The 22012-nt window shown below is 45.3% G+C and overlaps 1 protein-coding gene across 1 annotated transcript in view; it reads left to right on the plus strand.

Moving 5' to 3' along the window:
- The window catches only part of NPEPPS (aminopeptidase puromycin sensitive), a 398753-nt gene that overhangs the window by 94487 nt on the left and 282254 nt on the right, over nucleotides 1-22012 (plus strand). Inside the window, exon 2 of the mRNA XM_070944668.1 lies at nucleotides 7988-8065. Within this exon, the coding sequence (XP_070800769.1) occupies nucleotides 8053-8065 (13 nt within the window). The 5' untranslated portion in view covers nucleotides 7988-8052. The remainder of the gene's footprint in view (nucleotides 1-7987; nucleotides 8066-22012) is intronic.

Genomic DNA, 22012 nt, shown 5'->3' on the forward strand with positions numbered 1-22012 from the left:
ACAAGTTCCAAGAAGAATAAGAGAATACAGAAAAAATTATAATTTCTTGACAACCCTACTGAATCAACATAAAATAATGTTCCGCTGGCTGGTGCCAGAGGGAATTCTAATATCTTGGGACGACAAAAAATATAAAATCGACACGATAGAGAAGGCACAAGAATTTCTTGACACTCACTTTATAATAGAAGAAGAACAGGAAACTAGACGTGACTCAGAAAACACAAATCAGGAACACTCCACAGGGGAAACAAAAAAAGAAAAGGAAGAGAAGGAGTCTAGGGAAAGGGAGAAGATGGAGAGAGAAGGGGCTAGGGGGAAAACACAAATGGTAACAAGAAACACAAGTAGACTTAGACTAACAAAGAAAAATTAAGGGAAATGGGACGAGAAGTGAAATTAATTTCAATCAATATAAATGGCCTTAATCTACCAACTAAAAGAACACACACTTTCAAAAAACTACAAAAATTAGATATAGATATTATCAATTTACAAGAAGTACATATCAAAAAACAACATCAACAGCTACTAGAAAATAGAAGACTTGGAACAGTATTCACCTCACTATCAGATCAAAAAAAAAGAGGCATTGCAATATACATTAAAAGCCATATTCAGGCAAAACAAATCTACACAGATGGAGATGGCAGGATACTAATGATAGACATTAAGATGGAGGCCCGAAATATGCTACTGATATCAATATATGCTCCAAACGGGAACCAAAAAGAATACTTCAAAAAAATACATAATAAAATTAAAGAATTAGATTATGAACATATATGTATAATAGGGGACTATAATGCAATCGTGGATACGGATTATGATTACCAAAGTAATAAAAAAAAAAATCTAGGAAAAAGACACTACCTGACACCTTTAAGGAGATGATTCAAGAGTTACAACTGAAAGATGCATGGAGAGAATTGAATAAAACTAAAAAACAATATACATATTACTCAAATCCCCACCAGTCCTGGTCCAGGCTAGACATGGCCTGGATGACTGCAGAATTAAGAGAAAACATAAAAGAAATCGAAATTACACCGAATGTATGGGCAGACCATAGTCCTATAACAATAGTCTGGAAAGGCCAGCAAAAAAGAGGAAGATGGATGATGGACAGAGAGATCATCAAAGATAAAGAATACATTGAGATGATAAAGAAAGAGATGAAGATATTCTTCCAAATCAACAATAGGGAACAAACATCATTGCAAGTTCTATGGGATACCACAAAAGCATATATAAGAGGACTAACAATTTCATTTAAGGCGAAGAAAAATAGAGAGAAACAGCAAAGAAGAAACAATTTATTGATTGACCTTGCAAAACATGAAGCAGAATTACAGAATAGACCCGACAGGAAAGAGATCAAGGAAAAAATAAACTTTATTAAACATGAAATAAACTTAATAACAACAACAGAAATAGCAAGGAAAATCAAGATGGCAAAACAAAACCAATTTGAATTCGCAAATAAAACAGGACGTTGGTTGGCCTATAAATTAAAGAAAGAAAAGGACAAAAGACTAATACATCAACTACAAGATGAACAAGGGCAATTGCCGCATATGGATGAGGAAAAAAAGTGAATCGTAAGGAACTTCTATCAGGAATTATATACACAAGAAGAAGTCCAATCGGAAAAAGTTAAAGAGTATATAAATAAAACCAACATTCAGGAAATAAAGGAAACTCAAAGAGAACTCTTGAACAGACCAATATCGATGTCAGAATTAATTGAAGCAAAGAAGAAACAGAACAACAATAAAACACCAGGTCCAGATGGCATCCCGGCGGAATTTTACAAAATTGAGCACCAGCCAATAGGTGATGTTTTACTACAAGTCTTGAATGAAGCAATTCTAGAAGCCAAAACTCCCAAATCATGGACAGAGAGAAGGATTTGACCTGTCGAAAGGCTGGCACGCATTCTTATGGGAGGAAAAACCAAGGCAACATGAACACTTCAGGAGACACTATATCAGAGGAGCATTGGCAAAAATTTGGACCGAAATAAGGAGAAAACATTACGATAAAATCCCAAGATGGTTATCAACTATGGAGGCCCAAATTTATCCGAACACAATGGATATAGACAAGATGAAAACCTATGTCGAATTGTTGAACACCGAGGGAGAAATGAAAACAAGAGACGAACTGAGACAACAGGGCACGGACATTGACTGGTGGCCGTATTTACAGATAAAATCAAGATACAAAATCGACATTAAAAAAATTTGGAATCCAAAAAGAAAGGAATGAATTAGATAAAATCATAATGCAATCAGATAATAAATTAATAACTAAAATATATAATTATCTATTAAAATACAAATTGGAAGAAGAAGTGGTGAAGGAAAATATGATTATTTGGGCTAAAAATTTTGGATATAATATCAACTTAGAAAATTGGGAGAAAATGTGGAAGGTAAATACTAAGCTGACAATGTCCGTGCCCTATAAAGAAAATACATACAAGATGTTTTATAGGTGGCATCTTCCCCCCGCACGCTTGGCAAGGATGTTCCCTAACGCGAATCAGAACTGTTGGAAGTGTAAAACACAGAAGGGGACCTACTACCATATGTGGTGGTCATGCCCAAAGGCCAAAAAATTTTGGAAAACAATTCAGAATCAGCTGGAAGAAATCACCACCCAAAAAGTGCCCCTCAGACCGGAAACATATCTACTAGGAATACTGACAAAGGACTATAAAAAAGAGACACAATACTTGATAATACATATCCTGACCGCAGCCAGAATCACTTTCGCACAAATGTGGAAGCTAGAGGACACGCCATCAGAGGAAAAAATAATACAAAAAACAATGGAATGTGCGGAAATGGACAAACTTACCAAAGAGATACAGGGAAAAGAAGATTCAGAGTATTATTTAATTTGGCAGGAATGGTACAACTGGTTAGATAAAAAGAACATGAAATAAGGGAATACCACCCAATGACACAAAAATAAGGAAATAAAATGAAATATCGTTGTATAAATATTGGTACATGATGAAAGATAAATATACATAGATACATAGATATATAATTACCGAAGTAGCTCTACTTTTAAAGTTCAAGCTGTAAGACTTGATTTTTCTGTATAGTTAGTTTATGTATAGTTTGTTTTAATGTCTACGTTTGTATATGTATGTTTGTTTATAAAAAATAATAATAATAAAAAAATTAGTGTTAACTGTCTGTGAAGTTTCCGAAAGATGCCCTAATTAATTCATGAGCCATGAGCCGAACTTCAAAAGAAATACAGTCCTTTATTAGGAGCACCATTTCGGCAATATTCGGATGCAGTTAGAACTAATCCCACGTAGATTTACGTTCCCCTATGACCCTGTCTCTCCCCTCCTCTCTGGCCATGTCATAAATCACATTCTCCAATTAACCACTTTGGCTGGCTGTGAAATCCAACACCCTCCTTCTGATTGCGGTCAGGAAGAATGTATGGAATGCACTTCAGTTAGGGAAATCAATCAGCTCTATCAGTTCTCCCTCCCTCCTGCTCATGGCAACTTGAAAGCTTTGCAAGTTGACACAAGGGTGTGTGTTGGCACCGACCTTGTTCAGCATAATGTTTTCAGCCATGCTGTCAGACGCCTTCCAGAATAGTTCCTTGGGAGTTAGCCTGAGATACAAGACCGATGGGAAACTGTTCAACCTGCAAAGACTCCAGGCTGTCACCAAGATAAAGGAGATTGTGCTATGTGACCTCCTCTCTGCTGATGACTGTGCCCTGAATGCTGGATCAGAGCAGGAAATGCAGGCCAGTGTGGACAAATTCGCAGCAACATGCCACAACTTTGGCCTACTCATCAACATAAAGAAGACCAAAGTGATGCATCAGCCAGCTCCGAAAGCCCAACGCCAAGAGCCCACCATCATAGTGAAGGGACAAAAGCTGCAAGCAGTGGACCAATTTACATACCTTGGCAGCACCCTCTCCTGTGCAGTGACAATTGACATTGAGGTCAACTGCAGAATTGCCAAGGCAAGCACTTGTTGTGGCCCATCAACGGCCTGTGCAGCTAGTAGCTGATTCCGACAGCGAGGAGGCTGGTGTGGTGCTGCGCCAGCAGCCTGTGCAGCTGGCACTCGAGTCGGACAATGAGGAGGCTGGAGAAGATGTGGTGCCAGAGGCAGGGGTTCAGCCAGGGCCTTCAGAACCTCCAGAAGCTTCCATGGGTGAAGAGGAAGAAGAGGAGGAGCCTCTTCTCGATGCACGAGCGCGCAGAGCTGCCAAAAGGCAGGAGTGGCTCCTCAGGAGGAGGTCTCCTTGAGAGTAAGGTTTGGGGCTAATTGGCCACTCCCTTAGCCTATTTAAGGACGGACGGCAACTGAAGCAATTTGCAGGGAACAACTTAGTTCACTCTCCTTCACGTCTGGATCTTAGTTCTTTTATCAGTGTCCTGCAAATTGCTTCTGGGCTTTCTGCCAATCCTAGTAAGATTACGATTATTTATTCTTTGGATTCTTGTAGGCTGTTAAGAAAGTTAATTAACAGCCTTTGTTTGAAAAAGACTGATTTAATTTAGTAAACTAAGGTTTGTACAGACTTTGTGTGTGCTGCGTTCTTTGGGTCCGTAGCTGGGGCAGAACAGCACTGCATTTGGCAGACTAACTAACATGTGGGACTGCCGTGGAATAAGCCTTGCTACAAAGCTCAAAGTCTACCGAGCAGTAGTGCTAACTACCCTGATGTATGCCAGTGAGACTTGGACTGTATACAGGAGGCACGCTAGGCAATTGAACCACTTCCACATGACCTGGCTCCATAGAATTCTGAGGATCCAGTGGCAGGACAAGGTGCCAGACACAGAAGTCCTCTCCAGAACAGGCCTGCCATCAGTTCACACCCTGCTGATGAAAGCCCAGACACGCTGGGCAGGCCATGTTGCCAGACCATCGCATCCCTAAACAGCTTCTCTATGGTGAACTGTCTGAAGGAAAGCGATCACACAGGGGACAAAGCAAGCGATACAAAGACACGTTGAAAGCCTCCTTCAAGTCCCTGGATATCGACACCACCTCCTGAGAAACCCTGGCACAAGATCGATCGACATGTCGCATGCTGATCCATCAAGGCTGCCAGACATCTGAGGACAGAAGAACAACCATAGCACAAGAGAAGCGAGCACTCTGCAAAGCCAGAGCTGCGAATGCTGCAACAATGGTGCCCACACATGTCTGCCCGACATGTGGCAGAACATTTCGTGCCCATATAGGCCTTACCAGCCACCTGCGGACACATCATGGACAGCCCACAACCTGTTAGATGTGAAGGTCCTCTTTGAACACGATGGACGAACATCATTGTACGTTCTGCCTGGCATCACTCTTCAGGAATCTCCTATGGACTGGAGTCGTAGCTGTTCCTCAGGGCATCGTTGCCCAATTTTGATGGTTTTTATTTTATATTGGTTTGTTGTTAAATATGGATAGTCACTTTGAGCCTTGTTCAATTGAATGCCATGTAAATGGTAGAGAATAATCAAGAGACTGTGACAGTTTGGATGGGGAACAACAGGCTTCAACTGAACCCTGGCAAGACTGAGTGGTTTTTGGTTTTGGGGTCCTTTGGTTCTAGGACTTTATCATCTTTGGTGCTGAATGGGGTTGCACTGCCCCAAACAGACCCTTTGTGCAATCTGAGGGTTTTCCTGGACTCATGACCCTTGCTTAAGGAGCAGGTGGCAATCATGGCTAGGAGGGCGTTTGCACAACTTCGTATTGTATGCCAGTTGTGCCCATTCTTGGATAAAGGGGTCCTACTCACAGTCACTCATGCCCTGGTCACCTCCCATTTGGACTGTTGCAATGTGCTCTACATGGGGCTTACCTTGAAGAGTATCTGGAAACTTCAGTTAGTACAAAATGTTATGTGTTTCTGGTAGTGCACATGTTATACCTCTGCTGCATGCACTGTATTGGTTGCCACTTTGTTTTCAGGTCCAATTCAAGGTGCTGGTGTTGACCTTTAAAGCCCTACATGGCATGGTACCGGGTTATTTGAGGGACCACCTGTCCCACCAGATCTCACAGAATGGGTATGTTATGGGTTTCTTTGTCTTGAGACCTACATTTGGCAGGCTCTAGCCAGCAGTTCTTTTCTGCTGTGCCCATATTCTTTCTCCAGAGATAAGGTTGGTGTCATTACTCCTGAGCTCCAAAGGATCCTCAAGACTTGATTAAGACAGCAGGCCTGGGGACCCTGAGGGATGGGTGAACTTGTGAGGACGAGACTCATTATTAACATTCCTCTGTCTATTACTCTCTTTCCTGTTTTAGTTATGCTTTTATTCTTTTTAATTCTTTTTATTCATTATTATATAATAGTTTTAACTAATGAATATCTTATTGTTTTTACTGGATTGTTGTATGCTGCCCAGAGTCACATTCCTTGAGGGTGGTCATATAAATTTGATAAATCAATTAATAGTTCAGACAGGAAACCAAAACCATGACTACTAACACTACCTTTATTTGTAAGGTTATAGTAACAGAAATAGTGCAAGACTGAAAGTACTTCTTCCATTCCTTGCCTTTACTTTCCAAAGAATGAAGGAGGGTCCCTTCTGAGATGCTTTCTCTACTCCCTTCTGTGGATTGAGATATCTCTTGTCTGATCATTGCCCTGGCTGTGGCTCTTCTTCCTTTCTCCCAAGGTTATTCTCACATCCCATTATACCCTGGAAATTTTGCCAGCATTACAAAATGAATTGATGTTTTCTGGAGTTTAATTTTGCCATTTAAAGCCAAGCTTTTTTTAGCTGGTAAATTTTCTTTGTAGAATTACCACAACCAGATTCACATACATTCTGGAGAGTTCTGGTTTACTATTGATGCATTTTTGTATAATGCCTGGTTACTCTTGCTTGTTCCTCCTGCAGCGTATGGCAGCTAAAGTAACTGTGAGGTGAAAAGCCAGGTGACTTGTTGCTCTTTAACAAGACAGAAAATAGGTGGAACAACTTGCCTCCATGAGTTGTAAATGCTGCAACTCTGGAAGTTTTTAAGAAGAGATTGGATAACCATTTGTCTGAAATGGTATAGGATTTCCTGCCTAAGCAGGGGGTTGGACTAGAAGACCTCCAAGGTCCCTTCCAACTCTGTTATTCTAAGTGAAAACAGCTTATAAATTCTGTGTCAAGTGCAGGAAGATCAGGAAGTCCAGGCAGTTCAAATGAATATAAAGGTTTATTGCAAGTTTATGCTGTCTGCAAGAATCTGAACTACTAACAGTCAAACTAAATAGGTGGTAGATAACAGTTAATGGAATTCAAGGTGGGCTGGACTTAGATCGATTGTGGGCACAAAAGGACTCAAGACTGATGACGCACTTGACCCCTCCCTTGGGCTCAGCCTGCTCATTTCCTACATTCTGGCCACAAATTTAGACTTAGTAATAGCTTCCTCACTAGATCTTGGCAACTGACTTATATTTATAATGGTTGCAGTGTCTTGGGGTCGTGTGATCAACTTTTGCAACCTTCTGACAAGCAAAGTCAATGGGAAAGCCAGATTCATTTAACAACCGTGTTACAAACAACTTCAGTGATTCACTTAACAACTGTGACAATAATGGTCATAAAATGGGGCAAAATTCACTTAACAAATGTCTCACTTAGCAACAAAAATTTTGGGTTCCATTGTGGTCATAAATCGAGGACTACCTGTATTCTTTTGAAAATGAGATGTTGTAAGTAGCATATCTAGTAAGACAACATATAAAGAAATAAAATTAATTGGATACAGTTGAATAGTCATGTTTTAGTCCCTGGAAGATGCTGAAATTGTAAATCAGATTAACATTAATTTAAATTAAAACTAAATTATAAATGGTTACTTGTGTATGCACTAGTTGCATAATACTTTAATCTAGATCTGGGTGTGTTTCAGTCCTCATATCACAGGAAGTGCTTATGACTACTTAGAGTTTTTAAGCAATGTTTTTTCTTTTTCAGAAATCCATGCCACAGGGTTCAATTACCAGAATGAAGATGAGAAAGTGACTCTTTCTTTTCCCAGCATGCTTCAGAAAGGTAAAATTGTGTAGAAGTTAGTTGGGGCCCATCTGAGATAAAAGAAGTATATATCTTGTTATCACAACACAGTTTTTCTCCGTATTGGTGAAGATAGCAGCCAGGCATGGGTTGTTCTCGTCTGTTCAGATTGGAGGACTGAGTCTGCTAGAGTTTTTAAGTCCCGCCCTCGTTGCTAGGGGCTTCCAGATTTTGACTCAGTCCATCAGACTGGACAGATGTGTGGGAGCATCTGTCTTCAAAATTCTGACCGATCTTCAAATTTGGATTCTTCTACTTTCTATCTTCTAGAACTGTGTTTGTGAGTGATTTGCTGCTTTACCAGCTGGTAATTGCAGCAGCTCTTCGCATTTTGTCTGCCCTTTACAGGGCGTCCCAGCCCTTCGTTGCTATACCATCTGTTTAGTGCGCTCCATTGATAGCAGGCATTCCGGAGTCGCGGAGGAGCCTCACGCTCCGTCGGGGGGCTGGAACTGGTGGTTGGGGTGCTTTGAGCACCGTTTTCTTTGATTGAGCACTTGGAGGAGCTTTGCGCTCCAGAGAGGGCTGGTCGGGTGGCCATTTTGTTTTTGCTGCAACGCCGCTCGGCGATTTGATTACAGGAGCTTCGCGTTCCAGTTCGCCTGCCTTAGAGGTGATAGCCCAGAACTTCCCTGTGTTTGTGGCCGCAACCGGGGTTTTTTTCCAGACCAAATTTCGGATGATTTGAACAGGAGCTTCGCGCTCCATTTGCCGCCAAATCACCATTTTGTTTGGGCGTTTCCAGGAGTCTTGCACTCCACTTTCTGATGGGCGCCATTTTGTTACCAGCAGAGGCGTCCGGAGTACTGTGCCTCTTGAATCCACGTAGCGCTGGATTGGTTTATCGGCCCTAATAGAGCCTTATGGATGACATCGTCGGCCCCATTTGTGAGCAGTAGGGGCTCTGGCCTTGCGGTCATTTCAGCCTTTCTGCCTGATTAGGTGGTGGCTATACCAGCAGGAGCTTCGCGCTCCATTCTTTATGTTTGTCGTTTGAAGAACGACTGAGGAGGACAGGCCAATTTACTGGTCTTTGGTTTCCTCATTATCTTGGCAGGCGACTAGCTATCATTTCAGCGGACACTCATAGTCGTTTAATAGAACATCTGGGCTGAGGCTGAATTTTATTACAAAAAAAAAATAAAACATCATAAGGGAGAGTTTGCCTTCTCTAATTGAATTGTTAATATCCCTTGTCTGGGATTACTCTGGTTGAGCGCAGCATAATACCTAAGGCGCTGAGTAAATCGAAACATGGCTGTAAGGCAGCAGCAGCCAAGCTAGCTGAAAAGGCCTCTGTGGCCGTTGATTCAGGGCCTCCTCCAACTTCTGCTCCTCGGCATGAAACCACGGCTAGTAAGGGCTCACGTTCCCAACATAAGTCCCTCGGTCCCCCTAAGACTTCTAGTCGCGATGAGCAGCGTAGACATCAGACATTGCAGAAGATCTGCGACAAGGCCAGCAGGCCTCTGGCTTCTGAATTGGGACCTGTGGGAACGTCTATTACACCTGCCAGAACAACTTCTCAGGAGCAGCCTCCTGGTGTGACTACCGACCAGGTCTCATTACGAGATTGTCCTTTGTCTATTTCCACAGCCAATTTGTGGGGACCGGTTATTGCACCTTCCATTCCTCCTGTGGGGGCGAGAACTTCTGCTCCGTTCCAGGTGGCTGAACCGCCTCCTACTCATTTACCAGGAGACTCTAATACTGCTTCTGGGCAACATCTCGGCTTTGTTTTGCCTGAAAACATTCAGCAGCTTATTTCCGCTGCCGTGCAACAATCACTTGCTGCGGGGTACCATCAATTCTACAGAGATTCTTCACCTAGCTCCTTGGTTCTCCGAGGAGCTGAGGGAGATGAAGCGCCGGAAAAGACGCCTGGAGAGCGGTTGGAGGACCAGCCGTTCCGAATCCGACCAAACACTGGTGAGGTCTCATATTAAGACCTACCTAGTGGCGATAAAAGCAGCAAAATCTAGCTATTTTGCCGCCCTTATAGCGTCATCAGATAATCTCCCAGCTGCCCTGTTTAGGGTGACCCGCTCCCTCCTCCATCTGGGAGCGCGGGATGATCCCTTGCAGGGTCGAGCTGAGGATTTTGTGCAGTATCTGTATGACAAGATCGCTTAGATTTGGGAAGGCCTGGCCTCTGACTGGGTAAATCCAGACGGGATGATTGAGGCAGGTCTTGAGAGTGTTATCTGGGAGGAGTTTGATCCTGTGGCTCCTGAGGACGTGGACAGGATTCTGGGACGGCTGAACGCGACCACATGTTTATTGGACCCGTGTCCCTCCTGGTTGGTGCTGGCTTCCCGGGAGGTTACACGAGGCTGGCTCCAGAGGATTATTAACGCTTCTTTGAGCGAGGGTATCCTACCGGCCTCCTGGAAAGAAGCGGTGGTGAGGCCCCTCCTCAAGAAGCCCTCTCTGGATCCGGCTGTTTTGGCTAACTATCGTCCAGTCTCCAACCTTCGTTTTATTGCGAAGGTTGTTGAGAGTGTGGTGGCGCAGCAGCTTCCACAGTACCTGGATGAAGCTGTCTATCTAGATCCACTCCAGTCTGGCTTCAGGCCTGGGCACAGCATGGAAACGGCATTGGTCGCGTTGGTGGATGATCTCTGGAGGGCTCGGGATAGGGGTTGTTCCTCTATCCTGGTCCTGTTAGATCTCTCAGCGGCTTTTGATACCATCGACCATGGTATCATGTTGCACCGGTTGGAGGGGTTGGGGGTGGGGGGGGCACCGTTTTGCGGTGGTTCTCCTCCTACCTCTCTGACCGGTCGCAATCTGTGTTGGCAGGGGGGCAGCAGTCGACCCTGAGGCGCCTTGTTTGTGGGGTGCCGCAAGGGTCGGTCCTCTCGCCCCTTCTGTTCAACATTTATGTAAAGCTGCTGGGTGAGATCATCCGTGGCTTTGGGGTGGAGTTCCATCAGTACGCTGATGACACTCAGCTGTACATCTCCACCCCAACGATGCCCTTGAAGTGATGTCCCGGTGACTGGAGGCCATGTGGGCCTGGATGGGGAGAAACAGGCTCCGACTCAACCCTTCCAAGACCGAGTGGCTGTGGCTTCCGGCGTCCCGATATAGCCAGCTGGTGCCATCGCTGGTTATTGGGGGTGAATCACTGGCCCCCACGGAGAGGGCTCGCAACTTGGGCGTCCTTCTGGATTCACGGCTGTCTTTAGAAGAGCATATGACAGCCGTGGCCAGGGGGGCTTTTTATCAGGTCCGCCTGATACGCCAGTTGCGTCCCTTTCTGGATCGGGACTCCCTACGCACGGTCACTCAGGCACTCTTCACTTCCCGCCTGGACTACTGCAATGCTCTCTATATGGGGCTCCCCTTGGGCTGCACCCGGAGGCTCCAGTTGGTCCAGAATGCGGCCGTGTGGGGGATTATGGGAGCGACGGAGCGCTCCCATGTGACACCTCTCCTGTGCGAGCTGCACTGGCTTCCGGTGGTCTTCCGGGTGCGCTTCAAGCTGTTGGTGACCACCTTTAAAGCGCTCCATGGCTTAGGGCCGGGGTATCTACGAGACCGCCTTCTGCCGCCTATAGCCTCCCACCGTCCAGTTCGCTCACAAAGAGAGGGCCTCCTCAGGGTGCCGTCGGCCAGACAATGTTGGCTGGTGACCCCCAGGGGGAGTGCCTTCTCTGCGGCGGCACCTACCCTCTGGAACGACCTACCCCCAGAGATACGCACGATACCAGACCTCCAGACTTTTCGTCGGGCCCTGAAAACACATCCCTTTCATATGGCCGGGCTGGCTTCATCCCATCCTTTCGGTTTTAATTTGAAATTGGTTTTAACTGGGTTGTTTTTAATTGAGGGTCGAAATTATTTAATGTCTTTTAAATTGTTTTTAAATTTTATATGTTATGTTTTATCTCGGCTGTTCACCACCCTGAGTCCTGTTGGAGAAGGGCGGTATAAAAATCAAATCAAATCAAATCAATAAATAAAAATGTCAGTCGCTTCTGCGTCTACTGGTCACGAATTTCAGGATGATCTACTGTCTCTTCAGGATCCTGAGTCCCCAGATCCTTCACATGAGAGTCGACCATTGCTCCTGGAGGATGTTGACCGTCAAGATCCTGAACTTTCTGATGATGAAGGGATTTCGCCGGAACAACTGGCATTCACTGGTCTGTTTCCACCGGCCATTTTCAAGTCATTGCTCTTTAAGGCATCGAATGCAGCACAGCTTGGATCTCCTACTGCAGGAGATGAGCCTTCTCCTTCCTCTGGCGAGGTGCGGAACCCGCTGCTTTCGGAACCAACTAAACCGGTGGACGCTGTTCCAGCGCCTCGCTTATTTCTTGATGTGATCCAGCGTCAATGGTCTTCTCTGGGTACAGCCCCAGCCCCTTCATCTTCAGACAGGCGTTTCTTCAACGTAGCGCCGGAACTGACCGCTTTGCTTCAGGTGCCATTGGTGGATACTTCAATAGCTGCCTTGTTACTGAACTCAGCCATTCCGGGCGATTCGGAGGAAGGGTTGCACCCGGAAGAACGGCGTTCCAACCAGGTCCTTCAATGGGTGCACCAGGGAGCAGCTTGGGCTATTCGTTCAGCCACCACAGTATCGTTTTTCAACAGGGCAACTCTGCTTTGGTTGCGCCAACTTCAGGACAAATTATCGCCGGATGACACCAGGATTCAACAGGATCTTAATAAGATCATAGCGGCTGTACAATTTTTGGCAGCCGCCCCTCTGAATTCGGCCCGCTTCACCTCCAAATCTATGGCTTTGGCGGTGGCGGCACGTTGCATGGTCTGGCTTAGACATTGGCAGGCAGACGCCCATCACAAGTGGCACTTGGCCTCGGTTCCCTTTGCGGGGGAGAAATTGTTTGGACCCTCATTGGATCCCTTGTTAGTGGAGACAAAAGACAAGCGGAAGATTCTGCCTTCTTCTCAATGCAAGGCTGAATACCCTTCTTCGCAGACTGCCTCTTCGGGAATCAGATTGGGGTGCTGGACCTTCCCATCCCCATGGGTCTTTCGGGCCTAGGCAGAGAAGATACCAGGTAGATCCTTCCTGGGCAAACGGCCCTTTCGAGGGGGAGGAAGTCATTCATTCCGCTGCCAACGTTAAAGGCCAGTCTCATCCTCCCATCAGGGGCAGTTTAGCTCTTTTTGCTGACTGATGGGATTCACTTGCATCGGACACTTGGGTCAGGGATACGGTAAGATCTGGTCTATCCCTTGAATTTCTCTCCACTCCCCCAAGGTTCTTTATTCGTTGCCCGGTCTCTAAAGTGCCTCACAAAAAGATCCTCATGGATTTGGCCATGCAACACCTTCTGGACATTAGAGCTATTCAGAAGGTACCTGAGGATCAGGCAGGGCACGGTTTCTACTCTCTCTTATTTCTTGTTCCAAAGTCCTCAGGGTGGGGTGGGGTGGGGTGGAGACCGATTCTTGACCTCAAAAGGATGAACCTATACATTGTGTATAAACAATTCAAGATGCAGTCTTTGCAATCCATTTTGGCTGGCATTAGAAAGGGCAACTTCCTCACTTCTATTGACCTTACTGAGGCATACTTGCATATTCCCATATTTCCTCCTCATCGTAGATTTCTTAGATTTTATTATGCAGGTACTTATTATAAGTACCGGGCATTACCCTTTGGGCTTTCCTCTGCACCCCGCACCTTTACTAAGGTGCTCACGGCCTTGGCTGCCCACCTTAGAGCCATACCTATCCGTGTCCATTGTTATTTGGATGACATTTTAATTCAGTCCTCTTCGAGGCTACTTTCCATCAGGGATCTCCAAGTAACTATTTCTTGTCTTAGGGAGCATGGCTTCTCTATTAACATGGAGAAAAGCCAATTCAATCCTTCGACCCGTTTAGTGCATCTTGGGGCGGTAATAGATTCTATAGAGGGCAAAGTTTACTTATCTCAGGAACGGCAGGCAAGCCTTCGAGAATTAATAGGTAAGATTCAAAGTGAACGCAAGGTTCCCTTAGCACTGTTATCTACGCTCCTAGGCAAAATGGTTTCGACCATTCATGTCACCCCATGGGCACGACTCCACGCCAGAGACCTTCAATGGTTTCTTTTGCCTTTTCAGAAGGCGGGCAGGAGCAAGTCTACATCCAAAGTCCAGATAACCCCCAGCGTCAGCAGATCCCTTACCTGGTGGAGGTCTCCGGCAATTTCCCAGGGGTGGATGTTTCACGAGTCTCAATGTCTGGTGTTGACGATGGACGCCAGTCTCCTAGGTTGGGGGGTGCATCTTCAGTCTCATATGACTCAAGGCAGATTGTCGGGCCGTGATCTGCAACGAAACATCAATTGGCTGGAACTGCGAGCGGTTTATCTGGCTCTTCTACATTTTCGACAGTTGGTCACGGACAGCCATGTGTTGGTACTTACCGACAATGTGGCCACAAAAGCGCATATCAACCATCAAGGAGGCACCAGTTCGGCCGGTCTCATGCTGGAGGCCAAGAGACTGGGACTCTGGGCAGAGCGCCATCTACGTTCATTGTCAGCGGAGCACATATCCGGGGTGTCCAACGTGCAGGCGGACTGGTTGAGCTGGACTGTCATCAACCATGCAGAGTGGTGCCTGCACCCTTCCCTCTTAAAGGACCTGGTGGACCACTTCGGTCTCCCAAAGGTGGATTTGTTTGCGACCCCACAGAATGCCCAACTGCCTCACTTTTTTGCCCGTTTTCCGGCCCCTCGAGCGGGGGCTCCTGCATTTCCACCTATTCCACTTCTCCCGAGGGTGGTGTGCAAAATTCTGGAGGAGCGGGCCGAGGTTGTCCTTCTAGCGTCTCATTGGCCTTGGCGTCCTTGGTTTGCAGATCTCAAGGCCTTGTTGGTGGTCCCACTCTGGAGGATTCCTCAGGGCATGACTTCTCTCAGCCAGGGGGCGTTGGTACACCCGGACCCTCAGTGGCTCCAACTGACCGCCTGGCGCTTGAGCGGCGCGAATTTTTCCTCCAGAGTCATCAGGACTATTCAAGCTTCTTGAAGGCCTTCTACGGAACGCATTTATTCTGCCACTTGGCGGACGTTTTGTACTTGGTGTGACCGAGGGAGTGTTCTCCACTCCAGGCCTCGATAGCTCAGATCCTGGAATTTCTGCAGGACGGTCTGGACAGGGGACTTTTGCAAACACCATTAGGAGGCAAGTGGCGGCTGACTTGTGGGTCATTTACTTCCTTATCTCAGCACCCCACCATTTGGAGGTTTCTGAAAGGGGCCACTAATTTGTGTCCCCCCGTGTTGCACAAGGGGGACACAAGATACCCCACCTGGGATCTGTCCATTGTTCTGAACTCCCTCACGGGAGCTCCGTACGAGCCATTGCGGACTACTAGCCTTCGCCTCTTAACATGTAAGGTTGCCTTTTTGGTGGCTATTACCTCTGCCAGGCGTATTTCAGAGATTGCTGCTCTCTCTGTAAGGAGTGACTTCTGCGTGTTTCATGCTGACCGCGTGGTCCTTTGGCTCGATCCCCCCTTCATTCCTAAGATTAATACTCCTTTTCATTGGATGCAAGAATTGATCCTGCCTGATTTTTGTTCACACCCGGCTCACACCTTGGAGCGCCATTGGCATACTCTAGACGTTTGGAGAGCTCTCCATATTTACCTTAAAAGAACGGCTGCTTTACGTCGTACAGAGTCTTTGTTTATCTCCTTTCTTCCAGTTTCACTGGGTGCCATGGTGACTCCTTCTACCATAGGCAGATGGATTCGTCAAGCGATTGCTAAAGCTTATGAGCTCTGTTCTTTGCCAAGACCCTCATGTTTGATGGCGCATTCTACTCGCAGTGCGGCCACGGTGGCGGCGTGGGCCACACAGGCGTCATTGACTGAAATATGCAGGGCGGTGACGTGGACTTCCCCTTCACTGTTTATTTAGCACTATAAGTTAGACAAATTTGCATTGGCTGAGGCGGCATTTGGCCGATGGGTGTTGCAGAGGGTTCATGAAAGTGGGGAGTCCTCTGACCAGACTGCACCCGCCCGTAGTTAGGGACAGTAAGCTTTGGTATGTCCCATGACTGGCTGCTGTCTCCACCAATATGGAGAAGGGGCGTTGGCTTACCTGAGACCCTTCTCGTTGAGTGGAGACAGCAGCCAGCCCTGCTGTTAGTCAATCTGGTCTTTCTTTGCTAACTTTTTTCTCCCAGACGTCGAGTCTGTATCTTCATCTTTGCCAAAAGCTGGAAGCCCCTAGCAATGAGGGCGGGACTTAAAAACTAGCAGATTCAGTCCTCCAATCTGAACAGATGAGAACAACCCATGCCTGGCTGCTGTCTCCACTCAACGAGAAGGTGCGTCTCAGGTAAGCCAACACCCCTTTTCCTTTTCCCTGATTACTTAGGATATGTGTTGGGAGTTCATCCCATCTCTACATTTCCAAGAATATTTTATATTTGAAGCAAAATTAAACTTAGTTTTGTTCCCAGAATTTTAAAAATCTTAATATATTTGTCTTCACACAAACTCTAATTCACTTTTACTGAATCCAGTTGCCAGAGTTTGCGTAACACACTGAACTCTAAACTAAACATATGTTAGCTTTGCATAAAGCAGCAAGTTATAAACTAGTCAAGCATTTTTGTAGGAGATGACCAGGCTGAGCCCGAGGGTGGGGTCAAATGCATCCTCAGTTTGGAGTCACTATGCCCCTGTAAAAGACCTCTAAGTCCAGCCACCCTTGAAGTCCATTTTCGGAGTATAAGACGCTCCGGAGTATAAGACGCACATTAGCTTTTGGAGAGGAAAAGAAGAAAAAAAAAAATCTGCCTCTGCCTACCAGCATCCATTGGTATTCATCTTGCAGCAAACAGCAAACAGCCTGGTAAGCTTCAGCACGTTATTGCAGCCTGATTTAGCACGAACAGCTGATTGGTGGTTGGATCGGCCTCCTGGAATACCGCCAATCAGCTGTTCCAGGCTGCGGGGATCGCCACAGTACATCGCCTCTGTGCGTCACATTTTTGGCCTCCGCATGCTCTGTTTTTGGCCTCTGCTGCCGCCGCCGCTCCCCACCACCTGGAACCAGCCGAAAATGTGTCGCACAGAGGCCAAAAATGGAGTGTGCGGAGGCCGAAAACGTGACGTGCAGAGGCCGAAAATGGCCGAAGGGTGGGGGCCGGTGGGTGGGTGGGGCTTTAGCAACATTCGGTGTATAAAACGCACCGCAATTTTCACCCACTTTTTTGGGGGAAACTGTGTCTTATACTCCGAAAAGTACGGTATATTAAGAGCCGCAGTGGCACAGTGGTTAGTTTGCAGTACTGCAGGCTACTTCTGCTGATCACCGGCTGCCAGCAGTTTGGCAGTTTGAATCTCACCATGCTCAAGGTTGACTCAGCCTTGGTTGGTAAAATGAGGACCCAGATTGTTGGGGGCAATATGCTGACTCTGTAAACTGCTTAGAGAGGGCTGTAAAGCACTGTGAAGCAGTATATAAGTCTAAGTGCTATTGCTATTGCTATATACTGCTTCATAGTGCTTTACAGTCCTCTCTGAGTGGTTTACAGAGTCAGCATATTGCCCCCAACACTCTGGGTTCTCATTTTACCAACCTCAGAAGGAGGGAAGGCTGAGTCAACCTTGAGCCAGTGAGGATCAAACTCCTGGCAGTGAGCTGAATTAGCCTGCAATACTGCATTCTAACCACTGTGCCACCACCGCTCCTATCAGAAAGTAAGATCACTGCCATAGAAGTGCCATGTAGAGTAGGGGTGTCAAACTGGCAGCCCATGGGCCGGATGCGTCACGCACAGCCCACACCCACCCTAGCTCCATGAAGGGAAAAAGTCATGACATGTCATGTGGCAGCAACGTGATGCCGCGAGTTTGACACCTGTGATGTAGAGTTTTAGAATAGCAAGGATTATTTGTTTCCTCTTCCAGCAGTTTGCCTGGCACTTTAAAAATATAAATCATTTTGGTCTGAATGTCTAATGAGCAAATTAAATTACATGGATTGTTAACTGAGTTTAACACGAAAATGCACATTTTATTTAAAAGGCCTCTCTATCTAAAATGGGAGAGCGTGAATTTGTTGGCGTTATGGTCAGTGGAACTTTTGAGTAGAAAAGTAAAAGATCAGGCTATAGTGAGCTAAGTCATAATAGATGGATTCAAAGATCAAAGTTGTTCCAGGCCAAGCATGCATAGATGGATAGGGGGTTTCAAAAGTTTTAATTTGTGTTGCAAGGAGCTTATAAGAAATGACAGACAGAATGGGTATGTGTGTAGTCACACACATGCTTCAGAAAAGTTTACAGGAACCCGAGAGCCTGCCTATGAATAAATCCAATTCCAGATCAGTAGATGTTTAGCATGGCTTGAGATGATTATTTTAGATAATTATGAAATCAAGAACCCTCGGACTGAGTGGCTGCTTGGGATCAGGGCTATCATAATTTGATTTCAAGTCCAGTTTTTCCTGTGACAGCTGATAGAGAGTCAGGCTCAGGTCATTGATTGCTTCTGAATTCCTAAGACTGACATTTGTCTGCTGCATCTAAAGCAGACACTTTTCCATTAGAATTTTTGAAGTCAGAAGCGGGCATGAGACTAGCACAAAGTATTATGGCACATCACTATGTGTATGTATTTTTGCCAGCTGTGTTGTAACATTTTTTTTTTTTAAAAAGCTAAATTTTCTTAGAAGAATGTCCTCATATGCTTAAAATATTTTCATTATTTTCATAGCTGGAGTAGATTCTGTTTACACTGGAAAATAATCAGTGACAATTGACATTCAGCAGCATATCTGTCTACCTAATGTTACAGAACATTTCTATATTTCAAATACAGAATTTTCAAAGGTCTAATGTTAATTTACTGAATAGGTATTTAATAAAGGCTAGAATGGTTATCAGAAACAAAGGTTGTCCTTTGTTTACTATCTATCATGTTTTATCAATTCATTACCATTTGGAGAATGCAGTCTAAGGGTGACTTATATAACAGATAATAAAATAGTTTATGAAAGCTGCTTCATAATAAATTTAGTATGGATTCTTGCTTATCTAAGTTGGTTTCTTTAGAACCCCCCCAATTTATAGGCAAAAGGTATATAAGAAAATGAGTTGAAACCTTAATGGGAAGAAACAAAAAATAATTAAAAGGTAATCTGGTCTGTCAGCTCATTTGTTTACATCTATGAATCTATGCATTGAAGGTAAAAGAGAGAGAGAGAAGACAATCTGTTCCTCCCTAGGAAACATTAGCCAGAGTTGATCTAAGTTGAGACTTCATTCTAATATCAGTCAAATAAACATCTAGGCCAGAGATGAGCAATTCATAGTTCTGGGGCAGCATAGCCTTTCCTCAGATAATACTAGTGAATTTCAGCAGTACTTATAAAAAATCAGTGTAGTTTTCCATTAGTGGCGTAGTGGCCTAGTCGTGAAGACGCTCACCTCCCACTCAGAAGGTTGAGAGTTCAATGCTAGGTAGTGACAGATGTTTCTCTCCTAGGGCGCAAAGAAAAAAATTGCAAACACTGCGTGGCGTCAGGAAGAGCATTCAGCCAGTAAATGGTCAGCTCCATCCAGTCGTCCTGACTTTACCCCAAATTAAGGGATTACAGGGTCGTAAAAAGCTAGGGTTTTTTTAGTGTAGCTTTCCATTATCTTGGTGAGGTCTTGATGAGAAAAGCATGAAAACTATATCTTATGCAATAATAGTTTGACTGATAGTTAAAAACAGAAAAACAATAAAAAGAAAAACTGAAAATATGGATAACCACATTCCATATAAAAAAAACAGGACTTCACAAGTTCCCTATACCAAGGTCATGGTGAAAAACCACATTTTTAAGACTTTCAGAACATCATCAATGTAGGAGTTACATGGATATCTGAGGGTATATAATTCCAGAGGGCAGGTGTCATGGCAGAGAAGACATGCTGCCTGTGTTCTGATAGGTGGTATTGCTTGATTAAAGGGACGTGAACTACATCAACTCTGCCTGATCTTACTGGGTGGGGTGGACAGAAATCATGGGAAATAGGCAGTTCCCTCAAATAACCTGGTCCTATGCCACAAAGAGCTTTATGACTGATACCTAGTATCTTGAATTGTACGTGGAACCTCACCAGCAACCAGGACAGCTTGTGGAGCAGTGATGTCTCATAGGCATGTCCATTACTATCAACAGCACTACATTCTGAACCAGCTGTAGCTTCTGAGTGGTCTTTAAGGCAACTCCACATAGAGTGCGATTAGAGCATGAATGACTGTCAGAAGGGCCTCCCAGTCCAGGAATGAGTGCAGCTGGTACACCACATGAAGCTGTGCAAAGGCTTTCTTTGCCACAGCTGCCATCTCTTCAAGCAGCAGCTGTGAGTCCAAGAAAACCTCCAGATTACACACTCTTGAATGGGGGAGTATAATCTCATACAAGACTAAAGATGGAAAATTTCCAGATCTGGGACATCCAAAACTTCACAGCCAATTGATCTTGGCAAGATTGAGCCTGAGTCTGTTCCTTCCATCCAGACCCACACAGCCTCCAGACACTGGGACAGGATATTGTAAGCATCACTTGGCTGGTCTGGAGTCAAGTTATTCAAATGGGTATCATCCCCATATTGATGATACTGGAAACCAAACTGGTGGATTGATCATTCATTCATTCATTCATTCATTCATTCATTCATTCATTCATTCATTCAATTTGTATGCCACCCAACTCTCCCCCTGTGAATTCAAACAGGACAGGATCATCCCTGAGGCACTCCACAAAGTGAGGGGCTAAAGGATGCCACCTCTCCCTCCTGCATCAAGGCCTACTGGAACTGGCCACTGACATAAGATCTGAGAAAACATGCAGTCAGATCAGTATAAGGAACAGATTTAGAACGCTTTATGGAAAAGTGAATTGGAGGGGTTATGGGAAAAGAATAAAAGACAACATGAAAACAACACTTCCAGCAGGATCCTCACCTTTGACAGCAGGGAGATTTTCAGCTCCCCTACAGACTCTCCACAGTTCAAGGCTTAGAGTGCTTTCTAATCCAGAAGCCCCCCCCCCCCCCCCCCAGTATAGGAGGAGGCTTTGGAAATCGACCCCTTTGCCTCCCCTGGGAAGCCGGGCGCTCTCAGACTGCTTCTTGAAGAAAAAGAAGTAATCAGGTGAGTCCCTAGCTGGGGCGGGGCAACCAAGCAAGTTCACTGTGGAAGAATCAGCCATTCTAACGGACAATAAAAGGTGCCTCCGCTTCTTAGGCACTAGGGTTTTTTTTTGCATATTTACCTTTCATGCTGAAAGAGGCTTTCTCTAGTTGCAATCTGCTGTTTCCTTTTTTTGTGGAATTTCCATCATTTTTGAGACTTTATCATTCAAGATGACGAGAGGGAGGAGCTGAGATAGCTGAGCCAGAATAAGAAGCCTGATACAATCTGAAACTGAAGCATGTGGAAACTATTTCTGAAACTCATCATTGGCATCCTTCAGTCTCAAGAGACTATGGTATCGTGCTCTGGAAAGAGGTCCTAAAACAGCATCTAGTGTGACTAAAAAGGCCAATTTGAGAGTGGCAATCCCTTCCACACTGAGGGCAGATACATTCTGTCCCCTGCCCAGCCCCCAGATTTCTCTGGTTCCGGGACTGCCTCTTTGCCTCAGCCTGCCAAACAAGTGTCTCTTCGAATTGGAGAAGGCCATGCTGTGTCTTTAGCCTCCAAGCTGAACAATCGGAGGTCAAGGTTTCCCAGTTGTTAATGTCTATTCCCAGGGCCTTTAGGTCCCTCTTGCAGATATCCTTATATCGCAGCTGTGGTCTCCCTCTGAGGCGCTTTCCCTGCACTAATTCTCCATACAGGAGATCTTTCGGAATCTGACCATCAGCCATTCTCACGACATGCCCCAGCCAGTGTAGACGTCGCTGTTTCAATAGTGTATACATACTAGAAATTCCA

This window comes from Pituophis catenifer, unplaced genomic scaffold (genome assembly GCF_029215685.1).
Source record: "Pituophis catenifer annectens isolate HBS135680 unplaced genomic scaffold, rPitCat1.0.hap2 SCAF_5, whole genome shotgun sequence".
NCBI classification, from domain to species: Eukaryota; Metazoa; Chordata; class Lepidosauria; order Squamata; family Colubridae; genus Pituophis; species Pituophis catenifer.